Below are 24,023 nucleotides of genomic sequence, written 5' to 3'. Positions count from 1 at the left end.
GCTTGTAGTATAGTTTGAAATCAGGGAAGGTGATATGTCCAGCTTTTTCTTTCTCAAGATTACTTTGGCTATTTGAGGTCTTTTGTGTTTCCATACAATTTTAGAATTATTTGTTCTAGTCCTGTAAAAAATTCCTTTGGTACTTTGATAGGGTTAGCATTGAATCTCTAGATTATTTTGGGTAAATGGTAATTTTAACAATATTAATTCTTCCAATCCATGAGCATGGCATGTTTCCATTTGTTTTTGTCATCTTCAATTTCTCTTATCAACATCTTATAGTTTTCCAAGTACAAGTCTTTTACTTCTTTGGTTAGATTTATTCCTAGGTATTTTGTTATTTTTGATACAGTTGTAAATGGGATTGTTTTCTTAATTTCTCTTTCTAGTAGTTTGTTGTTAGTGTACAGAAACACAACAGATTTATGTATATTAATTTTGTACCCTGCAACTTTACTGAATTCATTTATTAGTTCTAATAGATTTTGGTGGTGTCTTTAGGATCTCTATGTATAGTATTATGTCATCTGTTCCTTTCCAATTTGGACACCTTTATCTCTTTTTCTTGTCTGACTGCTGTGCCTAGGAGTTCTGATACTATGCTGAATAAAAGTGGTGAGAGTGGGTGTCCTTGTTTTTTTCCTGATCTTAGAGGAAATCCTTTAGCTTTTCACTATTGAGTATGATGTTGGCTGTAGTTTTCTCATATGTGGTCTTTATTATATTGAGGTATGCTCCCTCTGTACCCACTTTATTGAGAGATTTTTATCATAAGTGGATGCTGAGTTTTGTCAGAAACTGTTTTTGCACCTATTGAGATGATTTCTATTCTTCAATTTGGTAATGTGGTTTATCACACTGGCTGATTGGCAGATACTGAACCATCATTGGCATCCCTGGGATAAATCGCACTTCATCATGACATATGAACCTTTTAATGTGTTGCTGAATTCAGTTTACTAATGTTTTGTTGAGGACTTTTGTTATCTATGTTCCTCAGTGGTACTGGCCTGTAATTTTCTTTTCTTTGGTGCCTTGCTCTGGTTTTTGTTATGACGGCACACTCCTCTCTGGTCACCAGAGCTGCATGCTCTAGGAATGCCCCCTATGTAGGCTGTGTGCACGCTTCTGTTGTGGCAGTGCCAACTACTGTGGGTGCGCTGGTAGGCAGGACTGGCCCCTGGCCTGGTTGGCTGCAATGCCGCAGTGACTAGGGGCCCCTGGAGGGTGGAGCAGGCTTTCTGCATGGCTGTCTGCACAGCCTGGAGGGCTTGCAGCTGGTGCTGACCCACTGGAGGGCAGAGAAGCCCCTGGAACTAATAGGCTAGTGGGAGGATCCCAAAACAGTCTTTTGCCAGCGCCAGTGTTATTGCAGTAGAATAAGCTCCCAAAAATGGATGCTTCCAGCATCTCCATCCCCAGGGCGAGTCTCAGTTGCCTCCTGCCTCTCCAGTGGGCTCTCCAAGATCAGCAAGTGGTTCTGACACAGTGACCTTTCAAACTACTTCCTCTGCCCTGGGACTTGGAGCATGGGAGAATTTGTGCACGCCCTTTAAGAGCAGAGTCTGTTTCCTATAGCCCTCCAGTTCTCCCAAACATAAGCCCTACTGGTTTTCAAAGCCAGAAGTTCTGAGGGCTCATCTTCCTGGTGCAGGACTTTTAGGCTGGGGAGGACAACGTGGGGCTTGGACCCCTCACTTCTTAGGAAGGACTTCTACAATTGTGATATACCTCCTGTTTATAGGTCACTGACCAAAGGGTGTGGGTCCTGACTATACCGCATCTCTGCCCTTCCTACCCATCTTGGTGTTGTTCCTTCTTTATGACTTTTGCTGTGGAATATCTTTTCTGCTAGTGTTCAGGTCATTCTCATAGATGGTTTCCCTGTAAGTAACTGTAATTTTGGTACGTCTGTTGGAGGAGGTGAGTTCAAGGTCTTCCTACTCCACCTTCTTGATCCCCACCCTTGCTTTAAATTTAGACCAGGATAAAAACAGAAGCTGCTTAAGTGGGAGACCTAACTATAGGTTACACTTACATTCGTTTTATTCTTACAAAATTATTTTGTGGACTTCTCTGGTGGTGCAGTGGTTAAGAATCCGCCTGCCAATGCAGGGGACACAGGTTCGATCCCTGGTCCGGGAAGATCCCACATGCCGTGGAGCAACTAAGCCCGTGTGCCACAACTACTGAGCCTGCGCTCTACAGCCCACGAGCCACAACTACTGAGCCCACGTGCCACAACTACTGAAGCCCACATGCCTAGAGCCCATGCTCCACAACAAGAGAAGCCACTGCAATGAGAAGCCCACGCACCGCCACGAAGAGCAGCCCCCGCTCGCCGCAACTAGAGAAAAGCCCGCGCGCAGCAATGAAGTCCCAACACAGCGAAAAATAAATAAATAAATGAATTTTTTAAAATTATTTTGTGCTGAAAAGGAAAAGAAAGAAGTGAATGCAAAAACTGGACTGTTATTTGAGTGTTGGAAAATATTGTTTGAAGTGTACTACTTACAGCAGTAATCAGGTGTTCTCCATGGAATGCAAATGTCAAACTTGTTACATAGAGCCACATATGCAGAAAGGGCATCACATTCATAGTTCCAAAAATAGGTATAATTGATCCACATCTTTTCACAAAAGTCTTGTGGTGAAACCTAGAGATACATTGTGCCTTGGGATAAGTTATGTTGTTTTATTTCTCTGAAGGCCCTAAGCTAGACTAAACTATTTGGAGAATCAAAAGGTAGCAAGTTAATATTCATTATAGTTCCTCTTTGACCTTAGATTTTCAAAGCTTCGTAATATTAGATGTCACTTCTGAATTTATAATTTTTTAAACACACAGTTTTAGATAAGATAAATATTGTCTGTACTAATGTACATAAATCTATCTTATAAAGATGGAAAAGAAACAGGGTATGTGGATCTAGCAAAAACCTATTTCTGATATTACATTTTGGGTTACAATCATGTTTTCTATATACTGAATAAGACTTTGATCTATTACAGATAAAACTGGAAACTCCTAAAGCTTTCTGTAATGATACATGGCACTGCCCATTAAATGAGGTTATAAATGCTTCTCAAAAAATCGTGTAGTAATATTGAACATTAGTCATATAATTTATATAATTTGTCATGCCTCAACTTAATTAGAGACTCATTTTTTCTACAGATTATGTTTCATTTTGATCTAGAGATACCTGAAATCTAAATAATTTAACTTGTAACAACATTCACTCCAATTTTTCTCTGCTCATTTATTCAGCAAACATACTAAGCAACTACATTCAGATGTGAAATTTGGACACAGGTCAAAGTGTCAGATAAAAATACTTAATATTTTTCATATCCTATCATTTTTTCTTCAAGGTCCATATCTATAAAAACTAAGATATTACTTCCTTTTTAGTCTCCTCTGTTGAATCTCCTCAGTTTCCAACCATTTCACTTTTCATGGAATACTTGCTATGATCATCAAGAGCCCCCTACTTGTCAAATCCAGGGAACACCCTGATATTCTAAACCCTCGCCAACCTCTCAGAGGCGTATGATGCCATGCACGGCCCCTGTGTCTTAAAAGCCTCGCCCTTGACTTTGAGAGCACCACACTCTGGTGCCTTTCCATCTGTTCATTGCTGTCTCCTCTTCCTGATTCATTCTGAGTATTTGTCTAGACCCCTTCCTTGATCGCCCTGTCTACTCACTACAAACGCTCTTCCTGGGCTCACCCATTCCCACAGTTTCTACCGCCATCTTGGGCATTTACATCTTCACCTTCGTTTCTTCATAAGTTAAATAGAGTTAATAATAAACCTACTACTACTTAAGATTGCTGTGAGCTAACATATGGAAAGTATAGAGAGCAGACTCTGGCACATCATACGTGAGTTACTGTTATTTTTAAAAACTCCATATACTAATAACTCCCCAAACTTGACCTCTGGCTTCAACTGGTCTCCTCTGAGATCTAGAATAGCTTCAAATTTTTTCTGGGTATTTTTGCCTTGAAGTCCCACATGACTTAATTTTTCCAATATAAAAAAAATTGTAACCCTTCTCTACTGAACCCACAAAAGCTGATTCTCCTGTATCCTCCATTCACTTATGCATCCTTTCACAGTTTATTGAGCACCTAACTACTTATCAGGCACCATACTATTCATGAGGAATATAAAGGTGACTAAAACAGACCTGTTCTCTGCCTTGTGGATCTCATAGTTAAAGCCTATGTGTTGAATCAAGAGGAGTCACCATGCTAAAATAGATCAGAGGAGGGAAGTATTCTAGCTTAGGACACTCCAAGCATAAAAGCCCATTTGCAATAGTGCAACAGTTGAAAGGAGACTGGAATGCCTGGAGCTTAGCCAGTAAGAAAAGTGTAGCACAAGAGGAAGCTGGAAAAGCAGGCAGGCCAAAGCACAGAGGAAATTATAAGCCCTGATAAATTTAGAGCGTATTCTAAGGGTAAGTGAAAGACACTGAAGGATTTTAGGTAGAGAAATAATCCAATTGTGTTTCCATTTTCAAAAGATCATCTGCCTGCTATGTGGAGATTTGCAAACGAGGATGAAGATTAGAAGCGGAAAAACGAAATGTCAAGCATTCCTTCCTTTTGCCATCAAATTCACTGGGAGGAACCTAAGGGAAAGCTGGAGCTATCATAGACTAAATGGTACCCTATGTTGCCTCACTATGCCTTGAATAGTCAAGCTGAAAAGTTTCCTGATGTAATCAACCTTCTAAGTTACCAGTTAAAAATGCAATTTTTGAAAGTCCTTATGCTTTAAAAAGACAGATTACAATGACACTGAAATGAGTTTAAAAGTATTTGCTATTTTTTTCATTTTTATATGCATGCATTTTAAAATGTAAACATTTAAAACTTACTTTGTTGCAAATCTCTGAGCAAAACTGAAGCTCCAGAAGATACATCATTTTTATCCCATGACTTCATATCCTTTGTCTTTTCCCTCAGAGAACTCATAGAGGGCAGGCTGAGAACTATGGCATCTACGCTTGATGGCCGAACACAGAAAGTCCTAGAGTGAACTCCTTCTGCTTTGACAATTCACTCACTCTCCTTCCCAGACTTCGCCCCTCCGTAAGTCTTGCACTAAGCTATTTCAGTGTTTTCCTAACATGGCCTTTTCCAGCAACCCTGCTCTTGTCATACTGCTTTCTTGGCCTAGGTCTCCCTTCCTCCCTCTTCTCTCCTGGCAAACTCATCCTTCTAAATAATTAAGATGTCTGAAACCCTGGGAAGTCTTCTCCCGACTTGGGTGCCTATGCATCTCCATATTGTATATGTTGATTAATCTGTTCACAGACTTGCCTTCCTTCTAGACTCTTCGAGAGCAAGGAGAGGGTCTTATTCATCTTTGTATCATAGGAGTTTAACACAGTGCCTAGTAGGTACTTGATCTCACTAACTTTTCATTTAATGATACATGAAATGCTGTATTTGTCTGTCTTTTGTCTCTAACAACAGATCTTTTTTTAATGATGCAGATTATTTAAAATATCTACTAGTCACCTAAAGTCAGAAAGTTAGAGACTAATAAAGAACAATTAAATTGTTCTCCTAAGAGGCCAGGAATTGATTAAAGCCTCACTGTCTTGGTTTCTATACTGGGTTATCAAATGGCATTCATCTCTTTCTCCTAGAGGCATTTATTCATAGGACAAAATTTCACTTTTCTTGAAAGCTGTAGATATAGTTCAGAAAAAAAAACATGGGGGGAAAAAGATAATTATCCTTCCTGTTCTATAAGTCAATAAACAGTAAATGATTTTGAATTCCAAAGCGTACTGAGAGGAGGTTTGGGGATAAACTATTCTCAGTAGAAGAACATCATGGCAAGAACAAGAATTTATTGGCTTTTCCTCTCAACATGTCTAACATGACAGTTCTGATTTATGGTTGCTTTCAACTTACTTCATTATGGCATGGGATGAAAACTCTTCTATTTAATAACTCAATGCAGTGACTGCAGTCGTGCTCAGTACAATTTCTAAAAGGCCTCCTCGTTGTTACTTCAAATGATTTCTCAATTTCCCAGCTCTCAATAAATAATTCTATGTCTTCCATATTCGTAATGATTGTGCCATTTTGCATCCTTAGATCATCATCTGGATCTTCATTGCAAGTTCCTAAAAAGATGTGTGACATTTAGAAGGAAAATTTTTTTCCCTTAAACCAAATATAGGCAGCAGAAGTAAATCATCTCAATAACTGATTTAAAATGAATAACTTATTTACTGAATCAGGCACCAAATTTATGTCCTTTGACTTTAACGTTGATTGATTTTTTTTAATTTTGTGTCTGATTCTTTGATAAAATAGTGTAGAACTGTCTTAACCAGATAAGAAAGAAATTATAATCCTAGAAGTCAAGATATGTTGAAAGATCATAGAAGAAGAAAAAGGAGATTGATTCTGTCCCTACACTCTTCCACTATTACCACTATCTCATAATTTAAGAACTAGTTCTTAAATCTGACAGGGTATTCCCCAGAATAGTAGACATTTTGTGATTGCCTCCTAAGCATCTATTCCCCCAGGAAAACCCTGCCTGAAAACATTAAATTTTTCTCTTCAGGAACTATCTCTGCCCCATTACCTAGCACATGACGCCACTCCAGCAGAGGGCCCTGGTAAGCATAAAGGTAAGCCTTACTCCCTTTCATTAACAACTGTTACAGGTAATCCGGGCATAAACCAGTCAGCTTGTGGCAGTCACTTAGACACACAGATTTGTTCAACATTAGAACAACCATTGTTAAGCTCAGGATTTGACCTGGGGAATTCTAGGACATAGACAATCTCTCATCCTTGCAATGACATGGCCGATTGATGGCTGTGATGTTGTGACCTGCTATAGCCTCTAGCTTCCTTCCGGGAAGCCAAACTGAGGACAGAGCTTACTTTTTATCTAGTGAAGTGAAAAGCCAAGGGAAGTACAGAGAAATGGGCCTAGGACCCTGATCATACCTTACCTGAATCCCACCCTACTTTAAGACATAATTTTTTCTTAATTCCCAAGGCTCCTAGCTATAAAAGATACGAGTTAAACGTTTTTTTCAGGTATCAAATCTTAATCCTCAAGCAGTTATAACAAGATCAATAAAGGTTTCTGCTGCCATAGTTGCCCCACACTTGTAAATATACAGGAGACTGAGTACAGTGCAAATAAATAAATAAAACTCAAGCTAAGTGAACTATACTGTAAAGCAGCTATGTTTAAAGTCTAAACTCTTCTGGGAAGAGGTATTGGTAGTAAAAATATGTTTTCATTGCAACTCTAGCCACCACTCCTGCAGACTTCACAGTGCTATGTAGAACAAGTTGTCAGTATAGACCTCCCATTCTGGTGTCCATACTCAGTTTGGGTCACACTCTTGTCCACTACAACTCAATCAGCCAGCACCCTGATTTCCTTTTAACAAACCACCGCTCTCCCATTGTGGAGGTCAGGAAGTTTAGGGGGTGACCCTTGTTAGCAAAAAGGTGACCCTAGCCCCTTCTCTATAGTGACTAGTTAAGAATCCAGTTAGCAGACTGTCTCCATAAAAGCATGAGCTGACAGTAGAGGAAAAGAACCAAACAAACATGAAAATCAAGCAGAAGTTATAGCACACAGAAGTGATAAATCAGAAGAGAAAATATGCATTCCCCAAATCCCTGAGTTATTACTCAATAATATCTATTGGGTTATTATGTATACCCAATACCATGTATATACAATAACTATTTCCACAATGATAACCTAAGTCACCACAGAAGTCTGTGCTGTGTTTAGCATGCTCTAAACAGGCAAGGAAATTGTAAACCATTTTAGCCAAACTTTCCACTAAATGCTTTACATTTTTGAAGAAGAAATTTGGGTATCTCATATAATTTGTTGAGAGCAAGGACTTCGTCTATTTGTTTTGAGTTGTCAGCACCAAGCATAATGCCAGACACTCAGAAGCTGATCCATTAACTTTTACTCAATTAATATTTAGTGAGTTTAAAATAGATGTATTTGTACTAAGCTAATATTTATTGACTGTATTAAGCAATGTGTTAAGTGTTTTACGTTAACTTTCACATTCAATTCTAACAACAATTTTGAAGGTAGATTTTACTATTCCCGTTTTAAAGATAAGGAAACTGATGTTCACTTAAACATCTGTAAATGGGATAGCTCTGGCAGACACCAGAGCCAGAATTGTTCTTTTTATTTTGTTATGTACCTAGAGATATTTCTAATTTGTTTCCTTTGGCTTATCACTATGTATCTATGTAACATATTGTGATAAGGAAGTGTAAGATGTACCTTTACACTTAGGTTACACTTATGGAACCTAAGTGTAAAGGTACGTTTAGGCTTTACACTTCATAAGAAAACTGGGACTAATATTCAGGACACTGTGTTCACTTTCAAGATGACTTAACTAAATTTTCTTTGATTTCAAACTTAAAAAAATAAGAAACAAAGTTATTTAAGTCTTTAATCATTCTACGCCTCATTTTTATCACTTATAAATTAACACTAGTGCCTACTTATTGAGGCTACTGTTAGAATTAAATGAGTTAAAGTATGTAAAATAATGCCTGACACTTCATTAATGCTTAATAAAGATGAGCTAGTAGGAATACAAACAGTATTGTAGAAACAGTGGTAAGCATATATTTCCATAAAATACCCAAGTTGAACTGTTATTTCTTGCTTCTAAGTCCATTTATGGAAAGACATTGCTTCCTTCACTATTCACATGGGGAACTGAAAGTTAACATCACTTCTCCAACCCAAAAAATGGGGCAAGAGGGGTCAAGATGGTGTAATGTGAACAGAAAAAAAAAAGAAGAAATGGAGATTTGAAAAGCAGTGCTCACCACAAAGTCCTTCTGTGTAGGATGACAAGTTAAATTGAGAGCCAAAATGAATGTCTATGATCCCTGTAAGATGAGCCCACTTTATGATTAGTCCCGCTGGAGTAGTAATCACATACACTGAACCAGAATCCTCTATGGACAGATCTTGATTTGAAAAAGGCAAAGGTACAGCAATAGAATCCACTTCTACCTAAAATTACATAATGCATTTACACCTATTAGAACAATGTTTATGTTTTAATATACACTCATAAAAATTAGGAAAATTCAGATTATTCCATTTCTTCTGATTTAACGTAAACTATTTTTAAATGCTTAAAAATCTATTTCTCTGCTGCTGCCACAGTTTCTCACAACTCCTAAGTTCTTTTATTGTTCTTTTGCTGTCTTGCTATAGTCAATATTTGTTCTAACCTCAATGCCCTTTATTTTCTTCAAAACCTAACTTTCTTCTAAGTTATATATGCTTTTTTATGTTTCCCCCAATATATGTTGATTATACCATTACCTCCTAATATAAATTAAAGATAATAAAGTTTTTTTCAGGATGTTTTCTTTAATCTGGGTTCTCTATTTGATCTTCTAAATCAGTGTTTGTTTAATTATAATGTTCATAATAACCATCTGTGAAGCTTGGTAAAGATTAAGATTACCAGAAATTCTACTTCCAAGGTTTGGATTGGATCCTAGATCTTATATTTTTAACACGTTTTCTTGGTAATACTAATATAAGGAATCCAAGGATTTTTACTTTGAAAACAGTGCTTTAAATAACAATGATGACATGGAACCATGAGCTGTAACTAGCAGTAAATTTCTCAGAGTTCTATCTGACTAACCATCCAATTTCTCATCTTTATATCTTCCTCCTCTTGCCACCCTCAAGCTGAAACAGCCTTCTTTGCCTGGTTAATTTCTACTCATTCTTTAAGATTTATCTTAGGTGTCACCTCCTCTAAAAATATCCACTTGACCCTCCTATAAACTGCATTTTTCAATGACTTGTATCTCTGTTTCCATGATATCTTGGTCATCACTCTATCACTATAGCTCCTACTGCCTTTTAATTGGCAGATAATGACATTTATGCACCCCACACACAACTGCAAGTTACTTGAGATCAGGACCTGTGTCATTTTATCACATAAACTCACTAAATGATTTTTTAAGTTAACAAGTTTTCAACTGAATACATGACCAGCCATCAGTTCAGCTGAGGCCAAAAATAAGCCCTTCCAACCAAATGTTCACAACAACAGCACGGACCAGGTTTGAGTTTAATTTCCCAACCACTTCCTGTTAATATACCAACCTCATTAAAATCAAAGGTATATATAGAAATTCTCGTGTCCAAAAAAGTAACACATTCATATATTTTAAGTTTGACTTAAAATTAAACTTTCTGATATCTTACTGCATTTTAGGCTTGCTTTAGCACTGTTTCCAGTCTAGAATGTATGGCCTGTGCTAACAGAATTATTTCCAGAAAGCATATAACATCTCAGCCATTTTGAGTAAAATCTTTATAAATTATTTTTTTATGTTTTTGAGAGACCATGTAGACCTGAGTGAAGCATCCAGCTTATAACTCACTCCTATTTGGTAAATATAATCCCTTTGGATAAAGGTTTTTCCTGTAAAATCAAATGGCTCCTTTCCAACTTTTTAATGGTGCATTGCTCTTCTTCAGTTCATTTCAACAAATTTAAATATTCCTTCATTTTTTTAAGCTATGAATTAATGGTGTCAACATTTCAAAACTACTCTTTCCCTCTGTTTTTCTCTCAGTAGTCTTCCTTCGGGTGTTCTTGGCTGCTACCCTTTGCAACCTTATGATCCTCTCTTTCACATCATTTCCACTTTGTCTAATCTGAAACACTAAACATTAACTCTGACACTAAGAAGCTTGGCCACTCATATGATCCAAGAGAGCTTTAAGCATGTTTAACATGGCTGTTTCAGTTAACCTCAAAAGGGGAGAAACATTTGCAACAGTTGGCATGTTATGGTAGGAGACATATAATAGTATGAAACACATTTTCAACTGTCCATGAAAAGAATGATTAGACATCATAGCAATGAAATTCCACTGATGTGTTTAATTTCCCCTCTTTTTGGAAATAACTGTGCTTATGTAATTTCTCAATTTCATCCATTATGAGGATATGCTTTACTTTGTGTTCCTACCTTTCTTGCTGCCCGATTGACAAGTACTTTATGTAGAGGTGTGGTCAAATTTAACTTCTTAAAACAAAGTGCAGAGATTCTTCCAGAGGAAGCCTTAATTTGAAAGAAAATTGAAACTTTATGTAGTTAAACATAATTTTAGCAATAAACATAAGTAATTCACTAGACATTTTGCAGATACTCACTAGCTTTTTAAATGAGTTTCCATTCTGAAAGAAAAAACATTTTAAAAAAATACATTACTTGACTTTTAAAAACATTATTTGGATTAATACTATATGCCTCTAAATATATTCACATGAAACACGTTTTGTTTTAAGTACCAGAAGATAAATCTCAGTGAGTTGTTGAGTCCTTTCTTACTCTGGGAATACCTAATGTTGCAACATACTTCTGCTACTAGATTTATGAAGAAATGAGAAAAGAATAGATTGACTTACCTGATTCATGGAACATTTTTCAATATGAGCAACTATAACTTCTCCAGGAATTCTTACTAAGATGTAAGAAGCCATACTATACAATGCTGCATTATTTCCATCAAATGTAATAATGCTGAGTTCTGACAACATGGAACACCGACCTAAAAAGTGGTAGAGAGTAGATTTAGTCTATTAACTAATTATTTGTATTACAGTAATAACTGCTCCTTTAAAAACATCTTTTAAATTAGTCTCCTTATGTTTGACAAAAAGCAACTCTAAAAGTTACTGGGAATCAAACTCATAAATCAAATGAAGAAAGTTCAACAGTAACTTTGTCTTGATGAGGTGATTGCTTCAAAAAAAATAATAATCTCCCCCGATTAAAAATTCATTGCCATGTAAGGAATGCAGACTTACACGGACATTCCCACTCAGGGCAGCAAATATCTCTGTTCACTTGAACAGCTCTTCCCCGGAAACCACAGTCAGGCATTTCTATGTCCTTTGGGCAATTAAGAGACCAGTTGTACAACTTCCATTCCATATCAAGGCATATATATTGGGTACAATTATAAACAGGATCAAATTCTTGAGGCTGTTAATAAAAAAGAAAATTAATGCATATTTTTCCATTTTCAACTAATGTTTTAAGTTTCCCATTCACATTGCTTATAGTGTACATTTCCTAAATACAAAAGCTTTTGAAAGATGAACAATTAAAATTTTACTACAGCTTTTTGTTGAGGTATCCTCTCTGAAATATTCAGTATGAACTTCATTTAAACTTTACCTTAATATTGATTTGACTATCAGAATTGCCCAGATACCCAACTTCTGAGCAAACTGAAGTCTTGTCCTAAATTGTCTAGATTAGTGCTTTGCAAGCAGACTTATACAGTGGCAGTCAACCTTTCGTATTATGTTGTATAAAGCTAGTATATGATTAAGACTTCTGTTGAGGTCAGTTTTAAAAAAATTACAACTTAATATTATCCATATATTCCATTAAAACTCAAATTGTGATATCAGTTTGACAGCACCTGGATAGAATCATAAATTACTTTTTACATATAGCTCACAGACTTCTAGATAAATAAAAAAATAAATAAGTGGTAGATTTTTTTATAAATTACATTCTATATAAATTATAGTAATAACTATAGCAACGATAAATAATATAACACTTATTACGCTCCAGACATTGTTCTAATTAGTCTATTTTATTCCCACAAAAACACCCTCTGAGGTAGGAGCTAATATTTTTCCCTATTTCTCAGATAGAAAATCAGGTTTAAGGTCAAATTAACTTGCCCTGAGTTTCATAGCTAGTAGAGTCAGAACTTAAATTCAGGCATTGTTGCTCTGAAGACCAGTGCTCTTAACCACTACTCTATACTGCATCTCAGGGGATGGAGGAAGAAAAATTAACATCTATTTAGCACCTATTATATATCATGCACTAATAAAGTAGCTTTTTTCATTTAATTCTCCCTAAATTTTGTGGGTCAGTTTCTATCATTCCAGTGTTATACATGATAAAAAACAAGAATAAGAGAGGGTAAATAGTTTTCTAAATAGTGAGACTATTAAGAGAGGACTTCTCAATTTAAAAGCCAAAAGTAGGCAAATAGTCAAGTTCAGTCTTGCAAAATTTTCTGTGTATAAGTTGTATCAACTCCCAGAAAATGAAAGGAGATAGAAGAAAACTGAAAGGCCTAAACAACACCTAAACCACCTAAAGAATCTATACCTTCCACTCTACTGAAAGAATCTTTAACAAGGTCACCAATGAACTCCACATTGCTAAATTCAATGATCAATTCTCAGACCTCATCTAGTTGACCTGTTAACATATTTAGTATAGCTTATTACTCCATCTTCCTTAATATTTTCTTTTCTTGGCTTCCAGATCACCTACAATCTCCTCCATTTTCTCCTAGTTCAGTGGTTAATATCCTTTGCATGTTTGTCATTGCTTCTCAATCTGTTGAAGTTGTAGTGGCCCTTCTCTCTTCCCTGTCTTCACTCAATCCCTTTGTGATCTCATCTAATCCCACAATTTTAAATACCCTTTATCCACTGAGAATTACAAAAATTTCATCTTAACTTGATCTCTACCCTAAACTCCACTTGTGTTCACCAGATCTGTGTACCCATAGCTTTTTGATGTCTAAGAGGAATCTTAATCTTTACGTGGCAAAACTGAACTCCTGACTCTACCCACCCCAGACCTTCACTTCCCACAATTTCCCCATCCTGATTAATGCCCACATTATCCTTCAGTTGTTCAAGGCAAAACTCTTAGAATCCTTAATGCCTCTTTTTCATTCACACCTCACATCTAATTCTTCAGTAATTTCTGTAGCCTCTACCTTCAGAATAGATCCAGAACCCAGACATTTCTCACCATCTCCAATGCTATCACCTGGTCCAGATCACCATCAATCTTTTGCCTAAGTTCCTGCAATAGCCTCCTAACTGGTTCTATTGTCTCTTTACACCGTACTCTCAACACAGCAGCTAAAATGATCCTGAAACAGATCAGATGATATAATTCCTCTGCTCAGAAATCTCCCTTTTCTCTTCCTGTGTCATTTAGAATGAAAGCCACAGTCTTCACAATCATCCACAAGGCCTTACATAATCTAGTTTATTTCCTACTATTATTACATAATCTAATTTACTTCCTACTATTTTACTCCATACTATTTCACTCCTTGCTATTCTTTTATTGTTTTAAGATGTTAGGTACATTCTCAGCTCAGGGCCTTTGCACTTGGCTGGCCCCTCTGCCTGGAATGCTGTTGCCCTGGTTCTTTGCGTGGTTCACTCTTTCACTTCTTCAGATTTTCTGCTCTAAAGTAACAGTCACTTTCTCAGTGAGGTTCAGTGAGGATCATTTCATTGAAAATAGTTTTATTTTTCTCCTGAGCAGCAATCTCTAGCGTTTTACATAACTTGGTAATTTATTTTGCTTATTGGCTGTTTCAGAATCCAATAGAATGTAAACTCCATAAAAGCAGGAATTTTTGCCTGCGTTTATATTGCTTTACTTATGGTACCTGAATAGTTCCTAGCCAGAAATAGTGCTAAATAAAAATTGGTTGAATAAATCATTGGTTTATCAGAACAAGTAGCATATTTGGAGTAAGGAGATAATTTCTCAAGTTTCAGCCGAGACAATTACTAGCTCTGGGATTCAATGACCTTATCTTTTTTTGCTTACTAGTATGTATTTGTCATCTTGCACAGTGCCCGGCATATAGCAGCTGCTTAATAAATATTTTCGAATGCCCGAAGAGAAGCCCACAATATGCTCTTTATTATTATAAAGAATTATTAAAGAAACATAATTATTATTAAGTTAATAAATTATCCAATTAATAAATCAATAAATAAAAGTATTAAGTTATCACACGTAATTATTATTACACCTAACTATCACACAATTACTACTATTAAGGAATCATCCTTAAGACTTCATTTGCATTTTATTTGTTTTTCTTAGTGTGACCAGAGTCTAATTACTAAGAAATATCTGACAGTTAAGGAAATAAAATTGTTAAAATGTAATGCTTATTTAATTTAGCAAAGAAAGACTAGAGAGCATACCAAAAGAAGTTTAATAGCATCCGGATAGTGATACAGAAACATGAATAGACACAATAAGGAAATGACAAATAGCTGAAGAGATTACTCAGTCATACCTCACATTCCAAACCTGGCGTAGGTGTTAGCTTGTCAATCGCAGTGAAGTCTGATGGAGTAATCATTTCTGAAGGAAATGAAGAGGTCCCCTGCATTAGTGGAGTGGTATTGATCATATATAAAATTCATTTGTGATAGAGACCATGCTAAGAAATTTTAGATAGATTATTTCATTTAATTCTAACAAGAACCCTGTGAAGTAGATAATAATATTATTGTCATTTTACAGATAAGGAGACTAAGGTTGTAGAGAGGTAAGCTGGTAAGTGTCAGAGGCAGAATTCGAACTTGGCAATTTTGATTCCAGAGCACTGGCTTTTAAGCACCATCCTAGAAACATCTTCAGTGCCTTGTTGGTGTCAACACAATTGTTTGAACAGGTAGAAATATCAATAGTATCACTAAAGATTGCTCAGGAGTTACAAATTTTGTTGCATTTCTAAAATGAGCAGTGAGGTTGATTCATTTCCCTGGTGAATCTCTAAAATGTTTTCCTTGCAAGCAGAATAGTTGATGCTGTGGATCATTGGAGACCCCAGTTGGGTGTGGCGAAGGAGTTACCCATGGAAAGGGAAAACACAACTGGTAAACACATTTGTAAGAGTTCTTCCAAAGCTTTTTGTTAGTACTAAAGGTATCTCTAAAATATTCAAAATCTGAAGGACTGTAGAAGAGTGAAAATGAATGGCTGAAATTTTGTCTAGCTGTAACTGCAGTGTCCATTGTTGATACCATCTAAAAATGACTATATTACTTTCCTATAACTGCTGTAAACAAATTATTACAAATTTAGTGTTTTGAAACATCACCAAATTATTATCTTGTGGTTCTGGAAGTCCGAAGTCCTAAAATCAAGATATCAGCAAGGGCTGTACTCCTTCTGGAGCCCCTACGGAAGAATCTGTTTCCTTGCCTTTTCCAACTATGGATTGCCTGAATACTTTGACTCATGGTCCCTTCTTCCAACTTCAAAGCCACAGAATAATATCTTCAAATCTCAATTTCTCTCTCTCTCTCTTTCTCTCCCTCCCTCCCTTTCTCCTTCCCTGCTGATTCTGACATCTGACATGTGACACCTTCTCTGACTCTGACCCTCCTCCTTCTCTTTTATAAGGACCCTTATGATTACATTGGGCTCACATGGATAATCCAGGATAACTTCCCCATCTCAAAATTGTTAACTTTATCACATCTGCAAAGTCCCTTTAGCATGTAAGGTCCCATATTTATAAATTCTGGGCATTAAGACATGGACATCTTTGGAGGGCCATTATTCAGCCTACCACAATGACATTAGACAAAACTTTTATTTTTTTGTTAAATAAATTCCATAAATAACCTTAATTTTGTACTTATTTTATGGCTTCTAACTTACAAAATAAATGAAGTAGAATAAAAATTCCCATTGCTTGGTCCTATAAACAGTGTTCATGGTATATTAGATGTTGTATCTTCTAGAGAATATGAAATTTTTACAGACTTAAATATCTTCATTTCCATCATCATAAATGTTTGAGCAAAGTAATAGGAGACAAAGTTCCAGCCCAGAGCAAGCACAGAGTCATGAAAAATTCTGATAACTGGGGGTCTGAGTGATCTCAGCAATAAAGTAGTCCATTGTTTCCTAAAATCATCAATGGGTTATAAGCACTGTCTTGGGGTAGAATTATAATAATCAAGCTTGTCGTAATAACTATAGCTTTGTAGTAAGTTTTAAATTGCAAAGTATGGGTCTTACAACTTTTTCCTTTTTCAAGATTATTTTGGCTATTCTAGGTTCCCTGCATTTCCATATGAATGTAGGGTCACTTTGTCAATTTCTGCAAAGAAGTAACTGGGATTTTGATAGGTATTGCATTAAATCTGTAAATAAAATTTGGGAGCATTGTCATTTTAGCAATATTAAGTCTCCCAGGAACATGAGATGGCTTTCCATTTATTCTGATCTTCCTAATTCCTTCAATAACATTTTGTAGTTTTCATTGTACAAGTCATATACTTCTTTTGCCAAATGTATTCCTACATATTTTATGCTACTGTAAATAGAATTGCTTTCTTCATTTCATTTTTTTTTTTATTTTTTTTTATTTTTTTTTATTTTTTGATGGTATGCGGGCCTCTCACTGTTGTGGCCTCTCCCGTTGCGGAGCACAGGCTCCGGATGCACAGGCTCAGCGGCCATGGCTTACGGGCCTAGCCGCTCCGCAGCATGTGGGATCTTCCCGGACCGGGGCACAAACCTGTGTCCCCTGCATCGGCAGGCAGACTCTCAACCACTGCGCCACCAGGGAAGCCCCTTCATTTCATTTTTAGATTGTTCATTGCTAGTACATAGAAACACAATTGATTTTAGTCACTGGTCTTTTTTTTCTGTAAGCTTGTTGATGTATTACTATTTGCCCATTAATTAGTGCTAACAGGTTTTAGTGGATACTTTAGAATAATCTGTATACAGGATCATATCATCTACAAATAAAAATAATTTTACAGGGTAGTTTTCTTACTTCTGAGGGTCATGGAGTAAAATCTATCTCCCCAATACAGTGACCACGGTACTTTAAATTGTTTTAGATGTTTAAAATATACAATGACTATTGATTTGGGGGGATATTACAGAATGCAAAGTAGACAGCAGTACTTAGAGGAATTAACAGTGTATGTCCCAGATTTAGTACATGCAGTGTTATTCTAAATTTATTCACTCCGTAGATTATACAACACAGGGAAAGTACTACCAGCCCCTCTCAAAATATGCTTTAAACTATACTAAATTCACTGATGCCTAAAATTTTACAGCAGTAGAGTAATTCCTCATCTCTACAGTGCTAATAATAAGACCTCTCTCTTAGCTTTCTCATAAAGATTAAATACATGCAAAGTCCGTACTCCAATGCCTGACACATAGTAAGTACTCAGTAAATGGTAGCTATTAAGAATAGGAGTAATGAGTTGGGGAGGAACCAAGACAGCGGAGTAGAAGGACATGCTCTCACTCCCTCTTGCGAGAACACCAGAATCACAACTAGCTGCTGGACAGTCATCGACAGGAAGACACTGGAACTCACCAGAAAAGATACCCCACGTCCAAAGACAAAGGAGAAGCCACAATGAGACTGTAGGAGGGGCGCAATCACAGCAAAATCAAATCCCATAACTGCTGGGTGGGTGACTCACAGACTGGAGAACACTTCTACCACAGAAGTCCACCCACTGGAGTGAAGGTTCTGAGCCCCACGTCCGGCTTCCCAATCTGGGGGTCCGGCAACGGGAGGAGGAATTCCTAGAGAATCAGACTTTGAAGCCTAGTGGGAATTGATTGCAGGACTTCGACAGGACTGGGAGAAACAGAGACTCCACACTTGGGGGACACACACAAAGTAGTGTGCACATCGGGACCCAGGGGAAGGAGCTGTGACCCTGGGGTGACTGAACCACACCTACCTGCTAGTGTTGGAAGGTCTCCTGCAGAGGCGGGGGGTGGCTCTGGTTCAATGTGGGGACAAGGACACTGGCAGCAGAAGTTCTGGGAAGTACTCCTTGGCGTGAGCCCTCCCAGAGTCCCCCATTAGCCCCAACAAAGAGCCCAGGTAGGTTCCAGTGTTGGGTTGCCTCAGGCCAAACAACCAACAGGGGGGGAACCCAGCCCCACCCATCAGCAGACAAGCGGATTAAAGTTTTACTGAGCTCTGCCCACCACAGCAACAGTCAGCTCTACCCACCACCAGTCCCTCCCATCAAGCCTCTTAGATAGCCTCATCCACAAGAGGGCAGATAGCAGAAGCAAGAAGAACTACAATCCTGCAGCCTGGCATGATATACAGTGGCATGATATACTCTACCCGGCAAGGATCTCATTCAGATTCGATGGAGAAATCAAAAGCTTTACAGACAAGCAAAAGCTAAGAGAATTCAGCACCACCAAACCAGCTCTACAACAAATGCTAAAGGAATTTCTCTAAGTGGGAAACACAAGAGAAGAAAAGGACCTACAAAAACAAACCCCCCCCAAAATTAAGAAAATGGTATTAGGAACATACATATTGATAATTACCTTAAATGTGAATGGATTAAATGCTCCAACTAAAAGACACAGTCTTGCTGAATGGATACAAACACAAGACCCATATATATATGCTGTCTACAAGACACCCACTTCAGACCTAGGGACACATACAGACTGAAAGTGAGGGGATGGAAAAAGATATGCCATGCAAATGGAAATCAAAAGAAAGCTGGAGTAGTTATACTCATATCAGATAAAATAGACTTTAAAATAAAGAATGTTACAAGAGACAAGGAAGGACACTACAAAATGATCAAGGGACCAATCCAAGAAGAAGATATAACAATTATAAATATATATGCACCCAACATAGGAGCACTTCAATACATAAGGCAACTGCTAACAGCTATAAAAGAGGAAATCGACAGTAGCACAATACTAGTGGGGGAATTTAACACCTCACTTACACCAATGGACAGATCATCCAGACAGAAAATTAACAAAGAAACACAAGCTTTAAATGACACAATAGGTCAGATAGATTTAATTGATATTTATAGGACATTCCATCCAAAAACAGCAGATAATGCTTTCTTCTCAAGTGCTCATGGAACATTCTCCAGGATAGATCACATCTTGGGTCACAAATCAAGCCTCAGTAAATTTAAGAAAATTGAAATCATATCAAGCATCTTTTCTGACCACAACGCTATGAGATTAGAAACGAATTACAGGGAAAAAACCGTAAAAAACAAAAACACATGGAGGCTAAACAATACGTTACTAAATAACCAAGAGATCACTGAAGAAATCAAAGAGGAAATCAAAAAATACCTAGAGACAAATGACAATGAAAACACGAGGATCCAAAACCTATGGGATGCAGCAAAAGCAGTTCTAAGAGGGAAGTTTATAGCTATAAAAGCCTACCTCAAGAAACAAGAAAAATCTCAAGTAAACAATCTAACCTTACACCTAAAGGAACTAGAGAAAGAAGAACAAACAAATCCCAAAGTTAGCAGAAGGAAAGAAATCATAAAGATCAGAGAAGAAATAAATGAAATAAAAGAAAACAAGAGCAAAGATCAATAAAACTAAAAGCTGGTTCTTTGAGAAGGTAAACAAAATTGATAAACCATTAGCCAGACTCATCAAGAAAAACAGGGAGAGGACTCAAATCAATAAAATTAGAAATGAAAAAGGAAAAGTTACAACAGACACCGCAGAAATACAAAGCATCCTAAGAGACTACTACAAGCAACTCTATGCCAATAAAATGGACAACCTGGAAGAAATGGACAAATTCTTAGAAAGGTATAACCTTCCCAGACTGAATCAGGAAGAAATAGAAACTATGAACAGCCCAATCACAAGTAATGAAATTGAAACTGTGATCAAAAATCTTCCAACAAACAAAAGTCCAGGACCAGATGGCTTCACAGGTGAATTCTATCAAACATTTAGAGAAGAGCTAACACCCATCCTTCTCAAACTCTTCCAAAAAATTGCAGAGGAAGGAACACCCCCAAACTCATTCTACGAGGCCACCATCACCCTGATACCAAAACCAGACAAAGATACTACAAAAAAAGAAAATTACAGACCAATATCACTGATGAATATAGATGCAAAAATCCTCAACAAAATACTAGCAAACAGAATCCAACAACACATTAAAAGGATCATACACCACGATCAAGTGGGATTTATCCCAGGGATGCAAGGATTCTTCAATATACACAAATCAATCAATGCGATGCACTATTTTAACAAATTGAAGAATAAAAACCATATGATCGGGCTTCCCTGGTGGCGCACTGGTTGAGAGTCCACTGCCGTTGCAGGGGACATGGGTTCGTGCCCCAATCTGGGAAGATTCCACATGCTGCGGAGCGGCTAGGCCCGTGAGCCATGGCCGCTAAGCCTGTGCGTCCGAAGCCTGTGCTCCGCAACGGGAGAGGCCCAAACAGTGAAAGGCCCGTGTACCGCAAAAAAAAAAACCATATGATCATCTCAGTAGATGCAGAAAAAGCTTTTGACAAAATTCAATACCCATTTATGATAAAAACTCTCCAGAAAGTGGGCATAGAGGGAACCTACCTCAACATAATAAAGGCCATTTACAACAAACCCACAGCAAACATCATTCTCAATGGTGAAAACCTGAAAGCATTTCCTCTAAGATCAGGAATGAGACAAGGATGTCCACTCTCACCACTATTATTCAACATAGCTTTGGAAGTCCTAGCCACGGCAATCAGAGACAAAAAGAAATAAAAGGAATACAAATTGGAAAAGAAGAAGTAAAACTGTCACTGTTTGCAGATGACATGATACTATACATAGAGAATCCTAAAAATGCCACCAGAAAACTACTAGAGCTAATCAATGAATTTGGTAAAGTAGCAGGATACAAAATTAATGCACAGAAATCTCTTGCATTCCTAGACACTAATGATGAAAAATCTGAAAGAGAAATTATGGAAACACTCCCATTTACCATTGCAACAAAAAGAATAAAATACCTAGGAATAAACCTACCTAGGGAGACAAAAGACCTGTATGCAGAAAACTATAAGACACTGATGAAAGATATTAAAGATGATACCAACAGATGGAGAGATATACCATGTTCTTGGATTGGAAGAATCAATATTGTGAAAATGACTATAGTACCCAAAGCAATCTACAGATTCAATGCAATCCCTATCAAATTACCAATGGCATTTTTTACAGAACTAGAACAAATCATCTTAAAATTTGTATGGAGACACAAAAGACCCCAAATAGCCAAAGCAATCTTGAGGGAAAAAAAACAGAGCTGGAGGAATCAGACTCCCTGACTTCAAACTCTACTACAAAGCTACAGTAATCAAGACAATATGGTACTGTCACAAAAACAGAAACATAGATCAATGGAACAAGATAGAAATCCCAGAGATAAACCCACGCACCTATGGTCAACTAATCTATGACAAAGGAGGCAAGGATATACAATGGAGAAAAGACAGTCTCTTCAATAAGTGGTGTTGGGAACACTGGACAGCTACATGTAAAAGAATGACATTAGAGTGGCTTCCCTGGTGGCGCAGTGGTTAAGAATCTGCCTGCTGGTGCAGGAGACACAGGTTTGAGCCCTGGTCCAGGAAGATCCCACATGCCGTGGAGCAGCTGGGCCCGTGTGCCACGACTGCTGAGCCCATGTGCCACAACTACTGAAGCCCGTGAGCCTGGAGCCCGTGATCCACAACAAGAGAAGCCACCATAGTAAGCATGCACACTGCAACTAAGACTAGCCCACACTCTCCACAACTAGAGAAGGCCCGCACACACCAACGAAGACCCAACGCAGCCAAAAATAAATAAAATAAATAAATTATTTTTTTTAAAAAAAGGAATGAAATTAGAACACTCCCTAACACCATACACAGAAATAAACTCAAAATGGATTTGAGACCTAAATGTAAGACCAGACACAATAAAACACTTAGAGGAAAACAAAGGAAGAACACTGAAATAAATCACAGCAAGATCTTTTTTGACCCACCTCCTAGAGTAATGGAAATAAAAACAAAAATAAACAAATGGGACTTAATGAAACTTTAAAGCTTTGGCACAGCAAAGGAAACCATAAACAAGATGAAAAGACAACCCTCAGAATGGGAGAAAATATTTGCAATGAATCAATGGACAAAGAAGTAATCTCCAAAATATATAAACAGCTCATGCAGCTCAATATTAAAGAAACAAAGAACCCAATCAAAAAATGGGCAGAAGATCTAAATAGACATTTCTCCAAAGAAGACATACGGATGGCCAAGAAGCACATGAAAAGCTGCTCAACATCACTAATTATTAGAGAAATTCAAATCAAAACTACAATGAGTTATCACCTCACACCAGTTAGAATGGGCATCATCAGAAAATCTACAAACAACAAATGCTGGAGAGGGTGTGGAGAAAAGGGAACCCTCTTGCACTGTTGGTGGGAATGTAAACTGATACAGCCACTATGGAGAACAGTATGGAGGTTCCTGAAAAAACTAAAAATAGAATTACCATATGATCCAGCAATCCCACTACTGGGCATATACCCAGCGAAAACCATAATTCAAAAAGACACATGCAGGGCTTCCCTGGTGGCGCAGTGGTTGAGAGTCCGCCCGCCGATGCAGGGGACACGGGTTCGTGCCCCGGTCCGGGAAGATCCCACATGCCACGGAGCGGCTGGGCCCGTGAGCCATGGCTGCTGAGCCTGCGCGTCCAGAGCCTGTGCTCCACAACGGGAGAGGCCACAACAGTGAGAGGCCCGTGTGCCACAAAAAAAAAGATTGATGACTAATAAGAACCTGCTGTATAAAAAAACAAACAAACAAAAAGAAAAACAACTAATACTAAACTTGCTTTGGGTTATTTGTATGGAAATGTGTTAATATAAATGTTTCAGACATTACATGAAATTCCTAAAATCTTATATGTTCTGGTATAATGTTATAGGTCATAATTCTAGTTATTATTTTAAAATGTATATCTCAGAAATAACTAAATTTCCTTGTGAATTGCATTATTATGAACTTTCATCAAATCTTTCACCGTGGTCATTTTTAAGTCTTTTGTCATTTACAGACAGTTCTGGGTGTACTCTGATGCTTTTGCAATAATGTTCCTGTAAAAGGGTTCCATCTTCAAGGAATTCATGGAAAAGACTCAACAAGTACAGGTTTCTGGTAGCTGACTATACTGCTGAACTGAAGGAATAAGCATTTTCAGAACTCTCATGGAAAACTGATGAATTCATAAAAGTGCTAACAAAAGA

General features: G+C 37.4%; 1 protein-coding gene across 2 annotated transcripts in view; it reads right to left on the bottom strand.

The window, feature by feature from the left end:
• Positions 1–24,023, bottom strand: part of OTOGL (otogelin like) — a 147,525-nt gene that overhangs the window by 24,079 nt on the left and 99,423 nt on the right. For both annotated transcript variants that reach the window (XM_029206268.1, XM_029206269.1), the window contains 9 exons: positions 18,557–18,562; positions 15,204–15,271; positions 11,914–12,091; positions 11,512–11,654; positions 11,257–11,280; positions 11,072–11,164; positions 8,885–9,074; positions 5,942–6,156; positions 2,516–2,657 (listed from right to left, as the gene is read on the bottom strand). In XM_029206268.1, the coding sequence (XP_029062101.1) occupies positions 2,516–2,657; positions 5,942–6,156; positions 8,885–9,074; positions 11,072–11,164; positions 11,257–11,280; positions 11,512–11,654; positions 11,914–12,091; positions 15,204–15,271; positions 18,557–18,562 (1,059 nt within the window). The remainder of the gene's footprint in view (positions 1–2,515; positions 2,658–5,941; positions 6,157–8,884; positions 9,075–11,071; positions 11,165–11,256; positions 11,281–11,511; positions 11,655–11,913; positions 12,092–15,203; positions 15,272–18,556; positions 18,563–24,023) is intronic.

The sequence above is a fragment of the Monodon monoceros genome, unplaced genomic scaffold (genome assembly GCF_005190385.1).
Source record: "Monodon monoceros isolate NGI ecotype Baffin Bay Population unplaced genomic scaffold, NGI_Narwhal_1 Super_Scaffold_6, whole genome shotgun sequence".
NCBI lineage: Eukaryota > Metazoa > Chordata > Mammalia > Artiodactyla > Monodontidae > Monodon > Monodon monoceros.
Note: the sequence above shows the minus strand (reverse complement) of the source record. Positions and strands in the feature narration are given on the sequence as shown.